The following is a 20,025-nucleotide window of genomic DNA, read 5'->3' on the forward strand; positions in this document are numbered from 1 at the left end:
TCTTCATAGGTGTAGGTCTTGGGCAGCAAATGGACATAAAGTGTAGGAGAAAAGAAGCAAGTTTTTTGAAGATGAAAGCAGCATCACGAAATAAATCAGTTCTGTATCAGGGTAGTATTTGTCATGTGTTCTTACCTTCACACCTCTGAATATTCTAAGAAATCTCACTTGTGAACACCCACTCAGAGACAGGCAGAGGTGTCACAATGCGCCTTGATGCTGCATTTCTTTCTGCTGTGTGCTAGAGCTGATAACTCACTCAGCCCACAAAATCAATACCGTCATTTCTGTCAGTTTCCTCTTGCCTGGCAGAGACATTTGGGCCATAGCACTAGAAACAACTCATAGTTGCAGCTACAAGTCCAGTGCACCAGAAGAAATACCTCTACAGGCTTCCTCCCCTCTCTTCCAGCTTGTGAGACTTGATCAAAGCTTTCCAACAGTTCAGTCTTGGCAGAAAATACTGCACCAGAACATTTTATAGTGGCCCAATGTTCATACATTATTTGGATTAAAATAAAGTGTTATGAGTTCGTAATCTAAGAACTATAGCAACTTACAAACCCAAACATTGGTAAGAGTGACAGTCCTTAGCACATGTGAAACTCCAACCTTTACTCACTGGCAGCGGGGAAATACACTGTATGTTATTGTATACAGCAAATAAATAAGTAAAAACATGATTGAGTGGTTTTTTTCAGAGCAGGCAACAGAAAGGGATACAGTAGGTATTACTGTCTGGAGATTCATTGTCAGTCACTGAAAATCCTGATGCAGCTTGCAGAAGGCATGAGTGGAAACACTATGAGCTTTCTGTAAAAATGACAGTTTAAGCCAGCTAGCCAAATACCCAAATTACCTTAGAGACTGTGTTTTTTAACCTAGCCTTCCTGCAGTTCAACTTAGCCACTGAACCTTTCCCAAGGGAAAAAAACCCAAAACTTTTAAGGAGACACACGTGGCTTCCTAAGTACATGCAGCAGAACAAAGAGAAGGGCCAAGAGGTGGTTCACTGCCTGATCTGACATCATTTAATGGCTCTTGCCACTGCCTTGCAAAAGGCTAGGAGTTCAAGAGAGTCGGGATTTTTTTCTCCTTAATTCTCTCTGGTAATATTTCCCCATATTCTCTTTGTCTATTTTATGCTTGTTACAAGCGTAAGAGGGCCCAGGTGGCTGTTACATATCCACTTAAGAGGCTCAGGAACAGAATTTCAACCATTAGAGTTTCATATTAAATTTACAGATATAATTTACAACAGAAAACAAAAGTGGTTTTTTCTTTTTTTTCATTTCCTTACACTTTGATTCATTTTTCTCATATCCAGGCTTTGTGCCAGCCCCATTTCATGTACCACCACTTGGCCTCCTCCAGGGCAGAACTCTTCCCAGGGTAAGCAGTTGATGGTAGTAGCTCATCAGCTGCTGAGAGTTACCCATGAGGTGAAGAGGAGGGCATTGTGGGGGAAAATATGTTTTAATACAGTTCTTCATCTCGATTTAAATACATGCCTCTTTTTTCCCACCTTCAAAAAGCACTGATCTATTTAAAAAGCAGTCAGTGGGCTCTCAGGGTTGAGAGGCCGTACTGGGAAATACCAGGCTACCCTTTTCAGCTCCCCTCTCTGCCTGTGGTTTGGGTGGGGCAAGGTGTTGCAGAGGTGCAACATACCTCTGATCAGTTCTCTCACCTGTAAAACTCACTTGTTTCCCATCATTCTGCATATCAGGAACTGGAGTTCATGAGAACAGGCCAAATTCTGCCCTCCACGGTACTGCTATAAATTCAGAGTAATTTCGTTTGCTTCAGTAGGTTTATTTGCTCTTTGTCCTTGTGAAATAGTGTAAACTACAGTGTTGTGTATTGGCTGTAAGCACGAGAATGGTCTTCTTGTTGCTGTAGTTAGGAATGTTCTCTGTTGCAGCCTAACATGCATTTTAATCCTGGAAGAAATAGAATGTTGGTTTTTCCCCCCCTATATTTAGGGAAGAGGGATTTAATGAACCACAGGACTGGATATTTTGTAAAGTACATGCACATTCAGCTCTTTTTTCTTGGTTAGGGACATGCCACTGGCATGGAAAAGGCCCAAGTAATTGCTTTTGGAAGAGCATGGTCTTCAGCAGGAACAGAACAAACTTTCTGCTCAGCTGCCTTTGTTTTGCAGTACTGAAAGTTTGAAGGCTCATTACATGTTTCACCAGAGCCAAAGCTGGTCCCTGTTAGTTGCTCTGCATGGATTAAGTGGTTAACAATGTTGTGAGAATGTTGGGCTAGATAGTTTGTGGGAACACCATCTGTTTCCTTTAACACGTAAACAAGGAAAATTGCTGGTTTGAAATGCAGGGGGTTTTTTTATACTTGGATGACCACAGGCATTCTTGAAAGAGAAGAGGTAAAAGGAAAAATAATCCTCGTGAGGTATAAAGTTCAATGACATTTGTTAGAAAATAAATTCTTGAGTGCCAGACAGGGCTGCTATCCCTGTTCTAGAAGTGGGAAAGGGGGAACATTTCCTTTACAGTCATCTCCTTCCTTCTGAAGTCATCTTCGAAAGTAAACTACCGTCAAAAATAAAACCATAAAAAATTGTTCAACAATGCATTGGGAGGGCTGAGCATCCCATTCAGAAGCATCAAGTTAATTTAATATATTTATGGGTGAATATCCAAAATCAAAAGTTACTTCTGACTGGGTTTGGTATCTTTCTTTCTTCATCTGCCCAGCTACCCCTCTCTTCCTCATACAGAAGAAGCAGGACAATGCTATGTCCTGATGTCCCATGTGAGGTCATGAGAGTAAGAACAAATGCCCCACATTTGCCTTAGTCAAGTAGTGTGGGCATTCTTTTAACTACTGTAACAAAATGTTTACTCAAGCTTTGGCGATGAGCTGCTTCTGTTCTGAATTGACCAGGAATAAGCAGTCCAGAGGCATATTTAGCTTAATGAAAAGTGTTGGAAGGAAAGAGGAGTGGAGGTACAACAGGAAACATTCTTGTACTCGGTACAGACCAGATTATCATCTGCAGGGGATTTCGTTGTGAAATTGCTCATAACGTGTTGTTACTGGATAATAATCCTCCACACATGAAAATATACCCGAGTCACGGGGAGAAAAAAGCTGTCTTTCATGTTATCAGCAAACCTTGGTTGTCGCTGGGTTTCTTAAAGTCTTATATTCTGCCTCTCATATAACTCTTTTAAAAGCCTAAAGAGGAGCAGACATAAAAGCATCTGATGCATTTTTATTTGGAAAATAAATGCTACCTTAAGTAGAGTGCACTGCTAAACACAGCCCTGCAGACGTCTCAGGTCTTCTGTCCACAGTTGCACTTGCAGGCAGACTTCACTCATGAATACCCAGAATGAAGCATTTTGTGCTTTAACCTCTCACTTTCTTTGACAAAAGCTAAACACACCCAGAGCAGGGTTTTGTTTCAACCAAATAAAGGCGTTACCCTGCTTGACCACTGCTTTGGGTCTGGGAAAGCGCAAAAGTGTCTAGATGATACAAAAAGTCCTGCAGTGCTGAGTGAAACTGGCTTCCTTCATGTGGCCCATCTAGCTTTAGTGTAGCTTTTTAGGATTGTATCACAGCATAATAAATAAAACCAGTGGCCTTGTAGTACTGTAAATCTTCCATACAGCATCTGGTATGTCAGGATTTTTTGAAAAATGGGAAAGGCCTCTAAAGATGAGCTACAAGAGTAACTGCAGCTGCATGAAACTCCTGTATGCAGAGTGAGGGAGACTCTCTCTGCAAGTACTGGGTATGAGCAAGCTTCTCTTCCATGTAAGTTCCAGGCTCCATGGTGCGAGGATATCATCTGCTTTGTGACCAGGGCTTCTTGTTACAAAAGCAAAATATCATGTTTACCTGTAAGAAGAGCAAGTGGGTTTACTTGTGTGTGCTTAAGGACATGGCTTAGTGGTGGACTTGGCAGTGCTGGGTTTATGGTTGGACCAAATGATCTTAAAAAGGTTTTTTCCAACCTTCTGTGATTCTATGCCTTATTACCTGTGCTGCTTGGAGCGACTCTCTTTTTTATATTAGAGGCCTGTGACTTTGCTCATGGAGATTAATTCTCTGAGCAAGAAGGGAGTGGTGGTGTCTTCAGTCCTGAAGGAGTTTACTCATTCAGCTTCTGGTGTAGAACAAAACTGAGCGAGGGGTTATAAAAATTTCACACTGAGCGACCACTATCTGCCTTTTTGGAGTCTGACACAGCCTGAGTCCTGCTTTGTCCATCTAGGCAACAAGCAGCATGTGAAGCAGAGCCAAACTGCAGCAGCACATCATTCTTCCTGCTTCCAGCGCTGCGTGGGGCCTCTGGCTGCCCACCATGAACACCCTGCTGTTTCTTTTCTCTGGGATGGTCAAGCAGTTTCCCAGCATATTAGCAAGCAGCCTAATGCCACAATGTTCACAGCAGCAGAAGGGCTGGTGGAGATGGGCTCCAGGAAACAGCCCTTTGTTTTTACTGTACATTGTCAGTTCTCCCAGAGGATCCCTTTAAAACACCAAATGACTCATTGAGGCAACTCCATGGTTGTAATTTTGGAGCCCTTGGAAGGAACCTCTGAGTAAACATTGCTTAAAACCAAATATTTCTGTTCTTCATTTGGGTAGAAAGCATTTGACTGGCAGCACACAGCTGGGAAAAGGATGCAAAATATACATGGCAAACTATTCTAGTCTGATCACTAGCCCTCACTGGCAGAAAAAGCATGAAGAAGTGATGTTGATACAAGTTAGAATTTTCTCTGGCAAACAGAATAATCCCAGTATTACATGAGAGTGGCCTGGGAGAGATACTGTCTGGAGTGACCCATTATGGGAAGCTTCCAATTACTTCAGAAAGAACTTCCTTGAAAGTTTTACCTGTAGATACCTTTTACAATGCAGTAGGTGACTCTGTGGAACAGGAATGGCCTGTCATTAATGTATTTTTTTTAGATTCTTTTTAAAAAAAACCTCATATGTACATAAGGCCTATTAGCCTCACACCCAACGGAGCAGGAGTTCTCTCATACGCAGCGCTCTGGAGACTGTATCGCTTCCAGTTCCTGTCTTCAGATGCTAATTCAAAGAAAAGCAGTTGCAAAACCCATGGTCTTCCCCGCCTGCCAGGCGTGACTTCCTCCTTCCCCCAAGGCCCATGCAGTCAGGGCAGGGTAATCCAGTGATTATTTCATGGTACAGGGGCAGAGACTACACAGCCAAATCTGGAAAAGTGAAAAGAAGGAAAGCCTGTGTTGTTAACATAGCAGAGAAGAGCTAGGGGGTTGGCATGAGGGACTTTCCCTGAAGACCTCTATCAAGAAAAACTCACTGTGAAATCCTTTGCTGCAAGAATTCCTTTCAGCAAAATCTGCCACAGGATCCTTACCATTTGAGCAAGAAATGCTGTTATGTCTTACATCCAGTTCTAGGGATGGTTAGGTAGCTCTGGTACAAAATTTTCCCCAGCTGAGTACAAAGCCACATCTTATACGAGCCTATGTAATTTGCCATTTTGTGCCTTTGGGTTGCAGTGTTTAAACTTTTTTCTTAGAGCTAAATAGCACCAGCAGAGGTTAGGATGTCAGCATTTCCACTACAAACCCAGCTCTCTTTTGGGGTTAGGTAACATCTCTTTTATACCACACTGCACTGAAATTCTGCTGTGCAGATGCTGTCCAAGACTTAAGGCATTTCTTTTTCACCATATTTTATTTGTAGTCATTATGATAGTTAATGGTTTACAAAATGTCAAAAAATGTAAATTCTAAGCTTTCTTGTTTTTCAGAGGCTGTGATTGCATGATATACTTCAAGAATGGTTTGACATTTCCCATCTCTTAGAGAAACCAAGCAGAGACAGCATAAGTTGAACGTCCTGCTTTGGAAGGCTTAAGCATAGCACTTCAATGTAAAGAATTTCCCTAGCCACAACTCACATTCAGTTCTCCAGGATGCTGTGCTATGGAGCACAGTAACACAAGGAGTCCTGCTGGAGGTGGGAAATACCTTTACAAGCAAAGGCATAGATTCCCAGAGCCTAAACATAATATTTTAAGCCTCTGACAACAAGTGGGGACACTCACACCTAGCAGGATCAGTGTACACACAGCCCTGATCTCAGCGAGTGGGTGGTGTAGCCATCACCTCATGTGGTCTGTGCTAATGGGAAGTCAGTGGGAAGAAGGGACTGAGCTCTCAGATGGGCTGGAGAATCTGTGCTTGAGAAATAGAAGACAGTGTAGAGCACTAGCAAACAGTCATGTCAGGGCTGGTCTGGAAAGAAAAGATGGTGCATTTGTAGCTACTAACACTCATTTTAGGGTGTTCAGCTCTCAGAAGGGTATGCAGAGTGGTGTTACTAACATTGCCAATGAAGCATGAATGTTAACAGGAGTGGATTGTTTATACCCTGTGCAGTTATAGGAAGAACATTCTAAGATCCTCAGAGACTTAACATTTCCTCTTTTTCTTTCATCCACAGGTAATAACACCAGTCCGGTCAGGACAAGGTTATGTTTATGAATTCCCTTCCAAATACCAGAAGGATGCCTACGATATCCCCCCCGTTCGCCCTCTCCAAGGGGTAGGTACCAACAAAAGTGCAAACAGGGCACAAAAGGTGATGAATTTCTACCAGACTTTTATGAGCAAGGCAGGTTCTCTCATTTCAGAGAGAAAATATGTTTTAATTAGATGCCATGGCTTATTCACAGATCACAGACGTATTTCAAAGTTTTATTTGATGTTGACTGAGATTTGGCAGCACACCAAAGGCAAAAGTCCCATTTGTTCTCTCTGTTTTGATCAAAGAGTATATCTAAACAGAAGAAACTTGCTGCCTGGGAACATTTTTTTCCCCGTACTTTGTTGTTGCATAGTTGACAGTAATTCACTCAGTAAGGGTAAAATTATCGCCTAGATGAACAGCTGCTATGCAGGGAGTTGTTTTCACCACCTATTGACTGCACCACGAGCTTGAAATATATGTTTGTTCTGGGGGAAACCCTTAGCAGTCAGTCCCCAGGACCACAGACATGTGGAGTGGATGGTTGCAGGACCTGGAACTCAACCAACCTGGATGTAAGGGTGTGATCAGTTCTGGTCACGTGTGCTCCCCTGTTCACCCCAAGAGGTATCTGTAATAGACTGACCCTGATTTACCTCTCAGGATGGAAGTCAGCTGTGACTTCATTTCTCCAGCCTGCTGTCCACACAATTGCCCAAAGGAGACCTAGCAAAGTGCATTTCCTCCTAACTGTCCAAAATTCTGGGCAAATCCAAGACATTCTCCCATATGAAAAAAACTTGAAGAGCTCTGGTCGTGTTCAGACTTTTTGAGAGGAGACACAGAAACTAGGAAAACTCATCTGATAGCAGAGGTTTCCATGAGGTGACTTGTTTCTGTAATCAGTTTATTCTTTCTTCAGATATATGACATTCCCCCCACATCGGTTAAGGGGCCTGCACTTCCAGTTCCCACGGGAGAAGCAAAAGCTTTAGGAGTGTATGACATACCACTTGCCAAAGGGGTAAGTATTACTCTGTTTCCACAAGATCCTGTATTTTCGTGTCTGACCAAAGACATGTTCAAACAAGGGTTCATGTATGATCCTGAAGGAGAAGGAGATTTAGTACTTCAAAGATTTCCTTAGGTTTTTAAATGGTTAAAACTGGTAAAGTGAAGCACTGCATCGAAATTAAGGTTATGAACTATAAACTGGTAATTAGACCTACATTATCTTTGTGGCAGCATGCTGCCTTTTTGGATTTTTCTGCTTATGAGAATTTGCATCAAGATGAGTGATAAAAAGCGAGATATTAAAACTGACTCTCAGTCAGACTCAGGATAGGTAGCTGACTCTTTGAAAGTCAATAGCAGATCTTCCATCCCAGCATTTTATAGGCCATATGGAAGATGTAAAATATTCTGCTATTCTAGTCAAGGGTTTCATGTTTTCGGTTCTGTGATTCAGGTCTATGCTGCACCTCCATCTGCATGCCAAGATGATACAGCCCTGAGGGAAAACTTGCAGGATTTTTCATCTCCAGTGGGCCACAGTGTAAGACAAGAAGGAGTATATGATATTCCTCCTCCCATCACCAAAGCAACTGGAAAAGAACTTAATAGATTTTCTCCTGAGAGCCTGTTATTGCCAGGTGGAATGCCACAGACACAGAGTGTTTATGACATCCCTGTGAACCATCAAAACCAATTTCTTGGACAGCAAATTGCACCTGAAAAAGATGTTTATGATACCCCGAGAGGAATTGCATTCCCAGGACAACAGACAGGACTCAGTGAAAGTCTCATCGCAGAAGGAAGAGAAGGTGTCTATGATGTTCCCCCACAAGTCCTCCAAGACAATAAAGGCTTACAGGATGTGACTGATGGGATGAATAGGTTGTCTTTCTCCAGCACAGGAAGCACGAGGAGTAACATGTCCACATCTTCAACAACATCAAAAGACTCTTCTCATTCATCATCAACTGCACAGGACAAAAGACTAATCCTTGATCCAGACACTGCTATAGAGAGGCTTTATCACCTCCAGCAGATGGTGGAGACAGCTGTCAATCACCTCACAGCCTTCATTACACCAGACTGGCGGTCCTATGGATATATGGAGAAGCACATCAATGAAATTCACGCTGCTGTGGATAAGGTAGAGCAGTCACTGTTGGAGTACCTCCAGTTTGCCAAAGGATCGGCAGCCAATGCTTCGTGCCTGTCCGAGTTCAGCCTCCTCAACAAAATGAGGAGGGAGGTGCAAAGGCTGGAGGACTCTCACCAGATCCTTACCCAAACCAGTCATGACTTGAACAGCTACAGCTGGTCTTTGAATGTCCTGGCTGTCAACAGAGTGCAGAACAAGTGCGATGACCTGGATCGGTTTGTTATGGTGGCAAGGACAGTCCCGGACGATGCCAAGCAGCTGACCACTACTATCAGTGTCAACGCAGAGCTGCTCTTCAAACAGGCTCTCGCCAGCTCCCGTTTCAAAACTGTACCAGAGAATATAATGAACACTCCTGACTGTGTCTACGACAGTCCTCAGATGCAGCGTCACGGAGAAAAAGCACAGACCCACTGCAGCTCCCTTCCCCTGCTCCTGAGTAAAGGCCAGCACCCTTACAATGCCACCAGTGAAGTCTCGGAAAAGAGCTGGATGGATGACTACGATTATGTTCACCTGCAGGTAGGTAAACCCAACACCTTGTTCTGCACAAGGCCATGTAGGAATTGTCTGTGGCTTTTGTAGAAGCTGCTTGTGGGGAAGTAGCAATTGATTGTCACACTAATGCATATTTGAGAGTAATTTCACCAGGGTGATTACTTCCTCTCAAATAGGACTGTTGCATATGTGATAGGGATAGCCTTTTGCTCTGCCACACTATCCTTGCATTTTCTGTACTCTTGGTGGTGCACTACCAGTGAGAAAGGCAATACAAAGCAGCCTCTTTCTTGATCTGTGAGTTGTCATTTAGCTCAGGAGCAGTTTTGATTTAACACAGTCTCTTACGTTATGCAAAACAGGGTAAAGAAGAGTTTGAAAGGCAACAGAAGGAGCTTCTGGAGAAAGAAAATATCATCAAGCAGAGCAAAATGGAGCTAGAGCACCATCAGGTATGTTCTCCCGGGTGTATAATCACCCTGAAATGCAGTGTTCCTCACACGTAAGGAGCACTGGTCAAATAGAGCAGGAGGGGCCCTTGCCTTAGCAGTGCACTAAGGATACAGATAATAAAATGCAAAGAGTTTAAAAACTCTAAAAGCTTACCACGGAAGAGAAGTGAGCTTCTGTGATGTCTCACAGCAGGTCAGTCACAAAGCCAGCTTGAGAACTTGGCTTTCCTGGCCCACCATCCAGGGCCTTAATCACTGGACCATACTGAATACATGTGCCACCTGCACAGCTCCTCAGTGAACATCAACACCATCAGCTCATATTGTGCTGAACATCATTTTTAGTGCTAAAAAAGTAGGTCACAAGATCGAGGGCTGTCACTTTTTCCTCATATTAATTCTTCAATATGTTGTTGCCATATCGTATGGCAGAAAATTGTACAAGCAATGAGGAGGTGAGAGTTAAAGGGTTTTCATCTCAAAATCCCACAGAGATGACAGCTTTTTAAAGATTGTGTAGGAGTCATTGGCACTTGAGTTCATCTCTCTCACTTGTGATTTCAGAATACTCCAAATGAGCAACATCCTGTAAATTCAGGAGTTTGGGTTGTTGGTTTTTTTTAATGCAAATAAAGTATTTTAGGTGTTTCTCCCTTCTGAACTCCACATGTTTGGATTTATGGTAATCAAAGCACTTGATCCTTTTTACCTAGCATAAGGTCAACATAGGATACCCAGGGGTGTCCCAAGGCATGAAGTGAAATTGTAATACATAACATCTTACAAGAATACTCGCTGAAGAGAGCTTTTGTTTTTCCTTTCAGATCAATCAGTTTCAACGCCTGGAGCAAGAGATCACAAAGCCAGTAGAGAACGACATCTCCAAATGGAAGCCTCCACAAGCCCTCCAGACCTCCCACGACAGCCGCCTGCTTTTGTTCTACTCCGACCAGTGTGAGACTCACTTCAACTCCCTCCTAAACGCCATTGATGCCTTTTTCAGTTGTGTCAACTCTTCTCAGCCCCCCCGGATCTTTGTGGCACACAGCAAGTTCATCATTCTGAGCGCTCACAAACTTGTGTTCATTGGGGACACGCTCGCGAGGCAAATGATGACTCAGGACATGTGCAACAAAGTGATGAACTCCAGCAACCAGCTGTGTGAACTGCTGAAGAGCGTTGTTCTGGCCACCAAGGCAGCTGCCTTGAGTTACCCCAGCACTGCAGCCCTGCAGAAGATGGTGGACCGAGTAACAGAGCTCTCTCATCACGCACAGTTGTTCAAACTCTCACTGGTCCAAATGGCATCCATGTGAAACCTAGCAGAATCCAATCCGTGAGCAGCAAAGCAGAAGAGCAGACAAACTGGAGCTATTTTTATGTAAATGTTATCATTTTCTAGATATTTTTTATTAAATATTTTAAATACATTCTTATGCATTAGAGAGTCTAATTAAATCAGGGATCTGGGAATATTTTCTGGTTCTGTATTATGTTTCTTATACACATTTAGATTTGTATACACAGCATATATGTATATGTTGCTACCTTCCCTAAAACATCAATTAAGCACCTTAAAAATTATATGTCAGGTGAACAGTGCATATCTTTTGTATATACAGCCTGTTTCCTCAGCATATTTGTTAACTGGATGCTGCACTCTTTTTGTTTCATTCCATCTTGATGCTGGTGCATGGGCTTGGTTGTGAAACCTACTTGTAGCAATCCATGAAGCAAGTGTAATGGTTCTCATAGAACTCCATTCCCTTCTTAGAAATTACTTTCTATAGGTTAATTCTGTGAAGCTCAACTCCTCTTGATGTTACTTTGTTGTGTAAAACATTTGGTCGTTCTGACCAACATAGATGCACAGCTGCAATGAGCAACACATCAATCAAGGCATACAGCATTTGGGAGAAAAGCATTTTTAGGCCATGTAAGAAACAGGACCTTCTAAGGAGGAAGGCAGAATTGTATATATTTAATATCTTTTGGCATTCAGATTTCACTGTTTCAAATAACTGTGCAACATGGGATTTCAAAACCATGGATGGATTCCCAGCAATGTAATTTCATACATGTTTACTTTGTATGTCCTTGCATTGGCAATTTAATTTTAACAGTCAGGCTTGAAAGCCTTATTGTTTATGGACTCAGAGTTATCCTGAGGGCATCCCAGGATACATTGGGCTCATCTTTGAGGCCGTGGATGAGCAGTGTTTCAAAATACCAATCCCTTTCAGAAGGATTAACATACAAATTGTATTTCGTATGGAAAGAAAAGAGCTTAATTTGAAATAACAGATATTTAAACATCTCTATATCATACACACAATTTAATGAAGAATAGCACTTAATTTTCTAGGACATGTAATTGGGAATTAATTGCATCTGTTGCAATTCTGACTTCCATTCAACTACTGGGCTTTTTTTCTGAAATTCTGTTGTGTAGGTACTGGTCCTTTCTGCACTACACTGTTGTTGCCAAAAATGACATCCTGTTTTAATGGGACCGTTCCATCAATAAGCACACACACTCCCACCTAGTAATTTTCAATGTAGACCCTTAAAAACTGTTAGCAGAGTGTTAGGCTCCTCTAGAAGTTTCATGTATGCTGGTCGCTCCAAAACCCATATCAGCTTATTTGTCATCCTTGCCTTCTGTGAACCCCTTAAAAATAAGTCACAGAACACCATTTGCCTGTGGTCCCCAGCCTAAAAGCTGTGCTTCAAAGAGAGCAGTAGCTCAGGAAAATTCCAGGTGATTCTGGCATTTTTAAAGCAGAAACACTACTGTCCTTATTAATTCAAGGTGGTCCCACATGAATGTGTTCAGAGCATTTGCCAGATCTCTGGTAACTACATGGTTGTGAGATCAGTAGCACCTGGAAAACAGGCACTTCTGCCTAACTCCTGACTTTCCCATTTTGTAGCCAAACATGTGCCTTATTAAAATGGGATTTTTTGTCTTAGGTAACAGAACTGTTTCAGCAGTGTATGAAATCCTGCAGCCTTAATGTATTGTCTTAGAGCGAAGACCGCTGTTCGCTACCATAACATTCCAGAGTGCAGAACATTCCTGGAAGGTCAATGGAAGCCAGCACAACCCCAGCTGGCTCAGGATGGGCTCCAAGGCTTGGCCTGGTGTAACATTCTGAAAGGGCAGTTATGATTTTGTAACCTATAACCAGTTGCCAAAAAAGCAATCTACGTGAACCTGTTTTGTACTGTTGTTGTTTGGGATTCTTTTGCATTTCCTTGTCCATTTTTTTCACTGTATATTCTTAGAAAGTGAAAATGTGTTTCTAAGTGTAGTGGTTATGTTGATAGTTCGTGCTTTCCAAAGGAGAACCTTTATTGCAACCCTGTATTACAGTTTGTTATCTTGTAGAGAATCATTTTGAAACAATTAAAATTACTAGCTTTTTTTATATAAAAAAGGCAACTTGGTCTAATTTTTTCTTGTTTTCAGAGTCTTCTAAGCATATTAAAGGGCAATTTTGCTGCTTGCTAATACAATCAGAGCCATTCTAAGATGAGGAATTCACTTTCCATCTTTTCACTGGTCAGTGCTTATAGTGTGAAATGAGAACTTGGGGGTTTAAGAGGAAGGGACAGACAGTTTCCCTGCCTGTCCAGAAGCAGCAAGTGAAGCATTTATCCAACTCAGCTACACAAGCTAACAAGTCTAAAATACAACTATCAGAGCCTACAGTACACTGAGCCACAGTCCTGCCCCATTCCTTGTGTGTATTCCTGCTGTTTAAGTTGCATCCTGAACCGCCTCATCCTAGCACCGACAATGGTCCTTCAGGTGAGAGTGGGGCAGTTCCTCTCAACAGGATCCCACAGGAAGGTGGGGTTGCAGGACACAGATGTGCCTTCCACCCTTTCTGGCCTGCTCTCCCTCTCCAGCACTTACTGGTGAAGCCATGATCCACACAGGAACTGGAAAAGCAATTTGGCTCAGTGCAGGTACCTTTCCCTGCAGCCCAGTGATAACAGTACCCCTCTTCTACCGCATGCCAGGTTGAGCATTATGTGGGTGTGAGTTCCATCGGAAGCAACCCAATGGCTTTAAGGATCAAAAAGTCTTTCCCAAAAGTTACTTTCACATTTCACTGCTGCCAAGGCACTCACTGCCCAATCTCCTGTCAAACACCCAGCAGTGCAGGGAGGAGAGAGAAAGCCCAGGGCTGGCACTGTCCTTGCACCAGTTTTTGGCTGCTAATGAAAGACATTTCTGCCATGAAGCCTAAGAGCAATGAAAACCTTGGGAGCAAAGTGCTTGGTTTGGCTCACCACGTCCTTTGCAAGGGGACAGCTGGGGATGCAGGGCTCCTTCCAGAGAGTGCTCCATTTTGCTCCCCTGCTAAATTTAAAAAACTCACTAACAACAGAGAAGGGACTGGACAAACAAAATAGTTCAGAATAGAAACCAGAGACTCTTTTTTCCCCTCCCTGAGCCACAATGTCCCCATGCACTTGTCAAGAAACTGCTGTTGTTTGGCAACCAAGTTGATGGCCAATGTGAAATGACTGTCTCCTGTCCAGTGTGGAAAAAAGTCTGCCTCAGGCTAGTAGCAAATGCAGAACACACATGGCTCTTTACTCCATACATTAAGTAATTATTATTTCATGTTAATTAGAAAAATGCTTCCTTCCTCTTCCAGAATGATGAGCAAGGGAGAAAGAGGCAAAAGCCATCCTTGAAATGAGCAGATTTTAGAGAAGTTACCAATTCATAATGACACAGGACATAATTCATACTTCGCAGGCCCCTGCTGCTACCTCTGCCATTTCTTGCAAACCAGGGTTGTGCAGCTCCTGCCTTTTCCATAGCCATGCACCGCTGCAGCCTCGGCAGATCCGCTGCCTGCTCTTCCAGCACAGGCAACATGGGTGAAGGACACCCACTTCCCACACCATTGCCTGATGCCAGAGTACACCCCAGCATCTTCACATCCCCTGTAACTTCTAGGTCCTGGAGCTTTTGGCACTCTCTGACATGAACATCTGCGCTGTGTTTCAGAAGTGTCCCCCCCACACCTATCATCAGCTCTTCAGAGTGTTGTCACACCAGTGACACCTTCCCTCTGCCTACAAGCCAAGCATCTGTAGCTTTTCAGATCCAAATCCAGCTTTTCCTTATTGAACCTCCACTTCCAGGCTGCCTGCTCCACCTTAACATGCCTCAATCTCAACCTAAAGGCTTTAGAAGCTCATGGGATTTTCTCCAAAGGTAGCTCTTAACCTTCCCTTGCCATTTCTCCTCTCATGATGTCCACAGCTTTAGTTGACATTTAGACAGAAACATTTCCAGGGCAAAGGCAGGGTCATGCCAGTCCCAGGAGATGACACAAAGTGTTCCTTCCTACCCCAAAAGATGCCTGTTCATTTCATCTTAGCCTGTTATACTGGCAGTTTCAAAGGCTGCATGTGCATATCTTAAATCAATGGAGCCCTTTTTCTGCTAGAAGGTTTTCCCATCTCAGAGATGGACTGTATAGATAATGTAGATTTGGGGTCTTTTAAAAAATAATTTATTTTTGTTATCTGCACCCAAATTCCACCTACGACAGCAACTTTCTCTGTCTAGGAGTCTGGATATAGCTCTGTGGCTTTTCAATATCACAGTAAAGCTACAGTTGTATGTAGTACTGCAAAATCCTTCCCAGAAATTCTTCTGGATAGAAGAGGGCATTGAATCCCAGGCTTGAGAGTACCTGCATAAACTGAACAGCAGCAGGAAAAATATCTAATCCAGCACTATTAAAAACCTGTTGACTTCAGAGAGAGCAGGAATGATGTTCAACTTCCTGGGAGGTTGCACGAGGGGTAGCACAGACTCTTAGTAACTTGTACTACTTAATTTTCCCTCTGATGTACTGCCCAGAGACAATTTTACTTTGATTAAATTAGAGCTAAATTTGGAGTGGAGTTCACATCATGAGCAATGCCTGACTGTGCTGGACGTATTGCCAGCTGTTGGGATCATTTAGGAAACCCAAGTACATCATTCTCCATTCAAAACCCAAATATTTAGCCTTCAGCGCCAGTGAGTTATGCAGGGTAGGAAATAGCCAGTCAGCTGCCTGACCTTGGAAAAGACACCTCCCCAGGGCATTGATTTGAGCTCTTGGGAAGCTGCTGGGTTCATATCGCAGGGGGTCCGATGCTGCTCAGCACCGGTGTGCCGTAACCTTCCTAGAGAGAGCGTCCTGCCAAGAGCAACTCATCCAGGGGCGGGGGCAGGCCTCCCTGACAGCAAGTGTAGCAACTTCTGTGCTACAAGTGATTCCAGCTCTTGTGATTCAGCTCCTTGTGAAATCACCCAAGGCAAACTTGGGGACAGAGAGACAGGAGCCTCGCTTGGCAATTCCACAGAGGTAGCTTTTATTGTCCAGCAGCCTCTGTGAAGGGAAGGCCAGAAACAAAAACTCCCTCGTCATGGGCAGAAACAGGGGCTTTTTATGGGAAAGGCAGGGGGTGGGGTAGAAACCAAGTAGCCAACTGGGTACAGGCTGTTACCATATAGAAACGAGGCATGCTGGGGGTGGTTCACTTTGTCACCATGACCCAGGAAGGTTGCTTATGTCTGGGGAGAGTCTTTTTGGCCTCAGGCCTCTCTCCTCCAAGGGAGTGCAGAGAGCTCTTGTGTCAAGGGCTCACAGCCCTCCACAGGTTCAGATCAGGGTGCTCTTCATCCCCCCCACCTTCCAGGTCAGTGGCTAGGACCACTTGAGGGTGGCTTCCCAGAGCAAAGGACCAACAGAGATAGTTTCAGGTCAAAATTTCAGGGCACAATCTGGGCATGCACACAGCTGTAGAGGCCTCCTCTTCAGCCTCTCAGGACAGCAGAAAAGCAGTTAATTGCCCATCCCATGGGCAAAGCTCTTTGTGCCTCCTTATAAACCCTTGTCTCTGCGGAAACAGTCTTTGCTCTCAGATGTGTGGATTGCTGAACAGGAGAGACTGAAATGGTCAGAGAGGCAGTGCTGAGTAGAAGATCACTTTTCCATCTCTCCTGGGGTTTAATTCGCAGTAGTAACCTCCTCACAGCAGTTTGTGCTTCAGTTTTGTCTTTTCAGCAGACAGTATCAGGCTTGGCTCAACCCACAATCGAGCTGCAGTTTGCTTTCGTCTTTCTGCAACTCTCCAGGTTTAACTTCTGGCGCTAGGCCCCCACAAGCAAAGCCCACCGAGTCACTGCTCCTCACGGGAATTCACTTTGTTGCTATTAGCCTGTCCATCTCCATGAGTCCTCCGAGTCCCTGCCGAGAGCGAAGCCCAGTGCCCGGGAAACAGGTGCCCAAGGAGCACTGCTGCAGCTCCAGTGGCCTCGGCATCCCCACCAGCGCCCTGACAGGGGTTTCCTTTTCTCTGCTGCACACCAAGGGAAAGGATACACGCAGCAATTCAACACGCCGGGCTGACTGTGGTAAAACCAGGAGCGGGGAGCACGAAGTCTCGGGTCTCCAGGAGATCCACGAAGCTCAGCTCATCGCTCCGCGCTGCCTCGGCTTTGCGGCAGGAACAGCCGCCGCCGCCCCCGCCCGCCCGCAGCGGGCTCCCAGAGGGTTTCACATTCCATAAGGCCGGGCAAAAATCACAATTCCCTGGTTCCGTGCAGGCTCGCGCCCACGGAGTATCGGCTCCTGTCAGCCAAGGGGGATGCAAAAACCCTGCTGGGTGGGAGGAGTTGTCCTCTGAGATCAGGAGGACTTTTTTTCCTCATTCCGTGTAATTTCCCTTAATTACAGAAAAAGTGATCAGGGCCCTTTCATTGATGTAAAGCTGCGGGAAACCAAATTCAAGAGGCCCTTCACAGCTTCCTACTTAGGCAGCTTTATCTTGCTCAACACTGCAGCCAGGGCTGCCCAAACCATTGCCAACCAGGAAAACACAGTAACAATGTCCCAGAAGCATCTGCTATTTATATGAAAGCAGACTTAACCATGGTTAAATGAAGGTTACGGTGAAGGACAAGCAGAAAAATCTGGAGGAGGAGAGCAGAGGACAGGAAAAGAAAAAGAAAAGCCTGTTCCGGCTTTAAATTTTCCTACAGAAAGGAATCAAAGTAAATATTAAAACTTTTTGTGCAGTTAGAGGACCCCAGGGCATTTTGCCATGCAGTGATCCAAGTCCTCCTTTATTCTCAGTCAAGCTCAAAGACAAAAAGCCACAAGGGTGAGTGGCCATGAACATGAAAAAGAAAAGATAGACTTCTACTGTTTTTTCACCCTATGCTTTGTTTTTATGCAGGATGTTAGGAGCAGCCCACCCAAAAGCCTTTTATCTCAGGAGGTGACTTGAGCTGGAAGCAGGTACCTGTAATTAACTGGCATTCCAGAAGGGGAGAAGTTAACTTACCTGGCTTTTCTTCATGAGGCATTTCAAAGAGAAATTAATTTTTGATGAACGAGCATGTGCATTCTGCAGTGCTTGACCTGCAGTTACTTTTCAGGCCCCACTGCTCTAGACACGGCTTTCACTTGTCCACTCGCAGATGTACTAAAGGAATAAGCACAACAGCCCTGCTGGAAACCTGTACCACTTTCATGGGAATTGCTACAATGACCAAATGGACATTGCCAGAGCAGGGCTGCGCTGCACAGGACACCTCATTCCACCCTGAAACAGCAGCAGGTGGAGTTGCCTTTGCTCACTGAGAAGTTAAGGTGGAAATGCACAGGTCCCTTGAATGCAGGCAGCACACAGAACCACTGGCTCCATCCAAGCAGTAGAGCTGCTGAAGACACCAAGATACACAAATGAGAAAGCTTCTTCCTCACTCGCTCCTTTTCTCTCCATGGGGCAGTGATGTTCAGAAATGCCTCAGTTTGGATCAGCCTGTATCTGCTCTCAGTGTGAGACACCTCAGATGCAATTCATTCTGCCCACCTAAAGACATTTGCATGGGAAATATCATCAGAGTCCCCTTTAAACTTGATTAGAGCCTGATCTATATGATTAAATCTACTTTAGGATGAGATAAATCCTCTCTGGGCTCCATCTTCTTAGGTCCTCAAGGGCACCTGAGACAAGCAGCTCAGGTGCAAATGAACACATCATACACTCCTAAATTTTGAGGCTGATGAACACTACCTGGAGACCTGCCTCCTGAGACATGGTGGGGCCACATACACGGCTCAAGTCACAGCCTGAACACTAGAACACCCTAGAAACTCATGGACTTCCTCTGGCCCACCAAGCCTGAAGCTGGTATTGGTACCATCAAAGCACCCGAGGATTCAGCAAGTCAGGGCACTCCTGGAGCCTGAGGCAGCAAATGTCACAACCCACATCCAACCTGAGTACCCCCAGTCCTGCCACCTCCCCCTGCCCTCAGACAGCCTCCAGGCTTTGCAATCAGCCCTGGCTCTGAAGCCCCATCAAATAAAACATGCTCTGTGCCAGATGGGGGAAAAGCTGGACACACAGGTAGCTCACACCTCTGTGCCTCCACTCTCCCAGCAGTTTTCTTGCCAGCTCTGCATTTGTAGCAGTGCAAAGTCCAGGTGGTTACAGAGCTCCTTGTTTAGGAGCTCCCAGCCTGAAGGATTCCTGGGTTAGGTTGTTCGTCCTTGTACCAGAGCAGAGAAACACAGAAGAAGAGGAAAATAAGGCAGATTTCCTTAAGGTCACAGAGGTGGTTGATAGGTGAGGTTTAGCTGCCCTCCATAAGTAATCCTGCATATATCTCTGCCTTGCTGGAAAAGTGTAACATGCAGTTTCAGACACTCGTTTCCAGGGAGAGCATGCACCAGATGCCAGGTTAAGTGGCCTTGGGCATAGCAAGGGCTGAATCACCAAGAGAGGCTAAACGAGTCAAATGACAGAACAACTCTTAGTTTTGAAGTGTTGGTTTCAAAACTATTTTCTAACAAAGCAAATTTCCTTTCTTCTTCTAGTTCAAAATGTTTTGTGAAAGTCTTTTCTCATTTGCTCTGACTGCTTCTCCACTACCAGCACATATGCCTCATCTGGTTTTTCCCTCATTTTTGTCTGTTTTTTTCCTCATATGGGATTGAAGAGGACACAACTCCAAACAGTAAGTACCTTACATAGTGAGTATGTACATCCAGATGAAAGAGTTTTCACATTTTTGTTTTCCTCTTCATGATATTTTAGAAAAAGAACACCTTCTAAAGAGCTTATTGTCGATGCTGTATCTAATGACACAAGCAAAGCCTTGTACACACCAGGCACTGCCTAGGCAGCGACCTGCAGTGGCAGCTGGCAGCACAGGAATAAAGAGTCAGATATTTAGGCACTGTGCTCATTAGCTGTTAACCAGATAGAGAAGTGTCAAGATACTCCCAAACTACTTCTGTCCCACCAATCAACAACACATTATTGGATAAAACAAAAGCACCCACTTGGAGGCCAGCA

The 20,025-nt window shown here is 44.3% G+C and overlaps 1 protein-coding gene across 4 annotated transcripts in view; it reads left to right on the forward strand.

Moving 5' to 3' along the window:
• The window catches only part of NEDD9 (neural precursor cell expressed, developmentally down-regulated 9), a 64,736-nt gene extending 51,666 nt beyond the window's left edge, over positions 1 to 13,070 (forward strand). For all 4 annotated transcript variants that reach the window (XM_082286697.1, XM_082286698.1, XM_082286699.1 and 1 more), the window contains 5 exons: positions 6,487 to 6,588; positions 7,433 to 7,534; positions 7,979 to 9,202; positions 9,541 to 9,630; positions 10,455 to 13,070. In XM_082286697.1, coding sequence (XP_082142823.1) covers positions 6,487 to 6,588; positions 7,433 to 7,534; positions 7,979 to 9,202; positions 9,541 to 9,630; positions 10,455 to 10,946 — 2,010 coding nt within the window. In that variant the 3' untranslated portion in view covers positions 10,947 to 13,070. The remainder of the gene's footprint in view (positions 1 to 6,486; positions 6,589 to 7,432; positions 7,535 to 7,978; positions 9,203 to 9,540; positions 9,631 to 10,454) is intronic.
• Positions 13,071 to 20,025: the final 6,955 nt, after the last annotated feature.

Source organism: Coloeus monedula (genome assembly GCF_965178545.1).
Source record: "Coloeus monedula genome assembly, chromosome: 1".
NCBI lineage: Eukaryota > Metazoa > Chordata > Aves > Passeriformes > Corvidae > Coloeus > Coloeus monedula.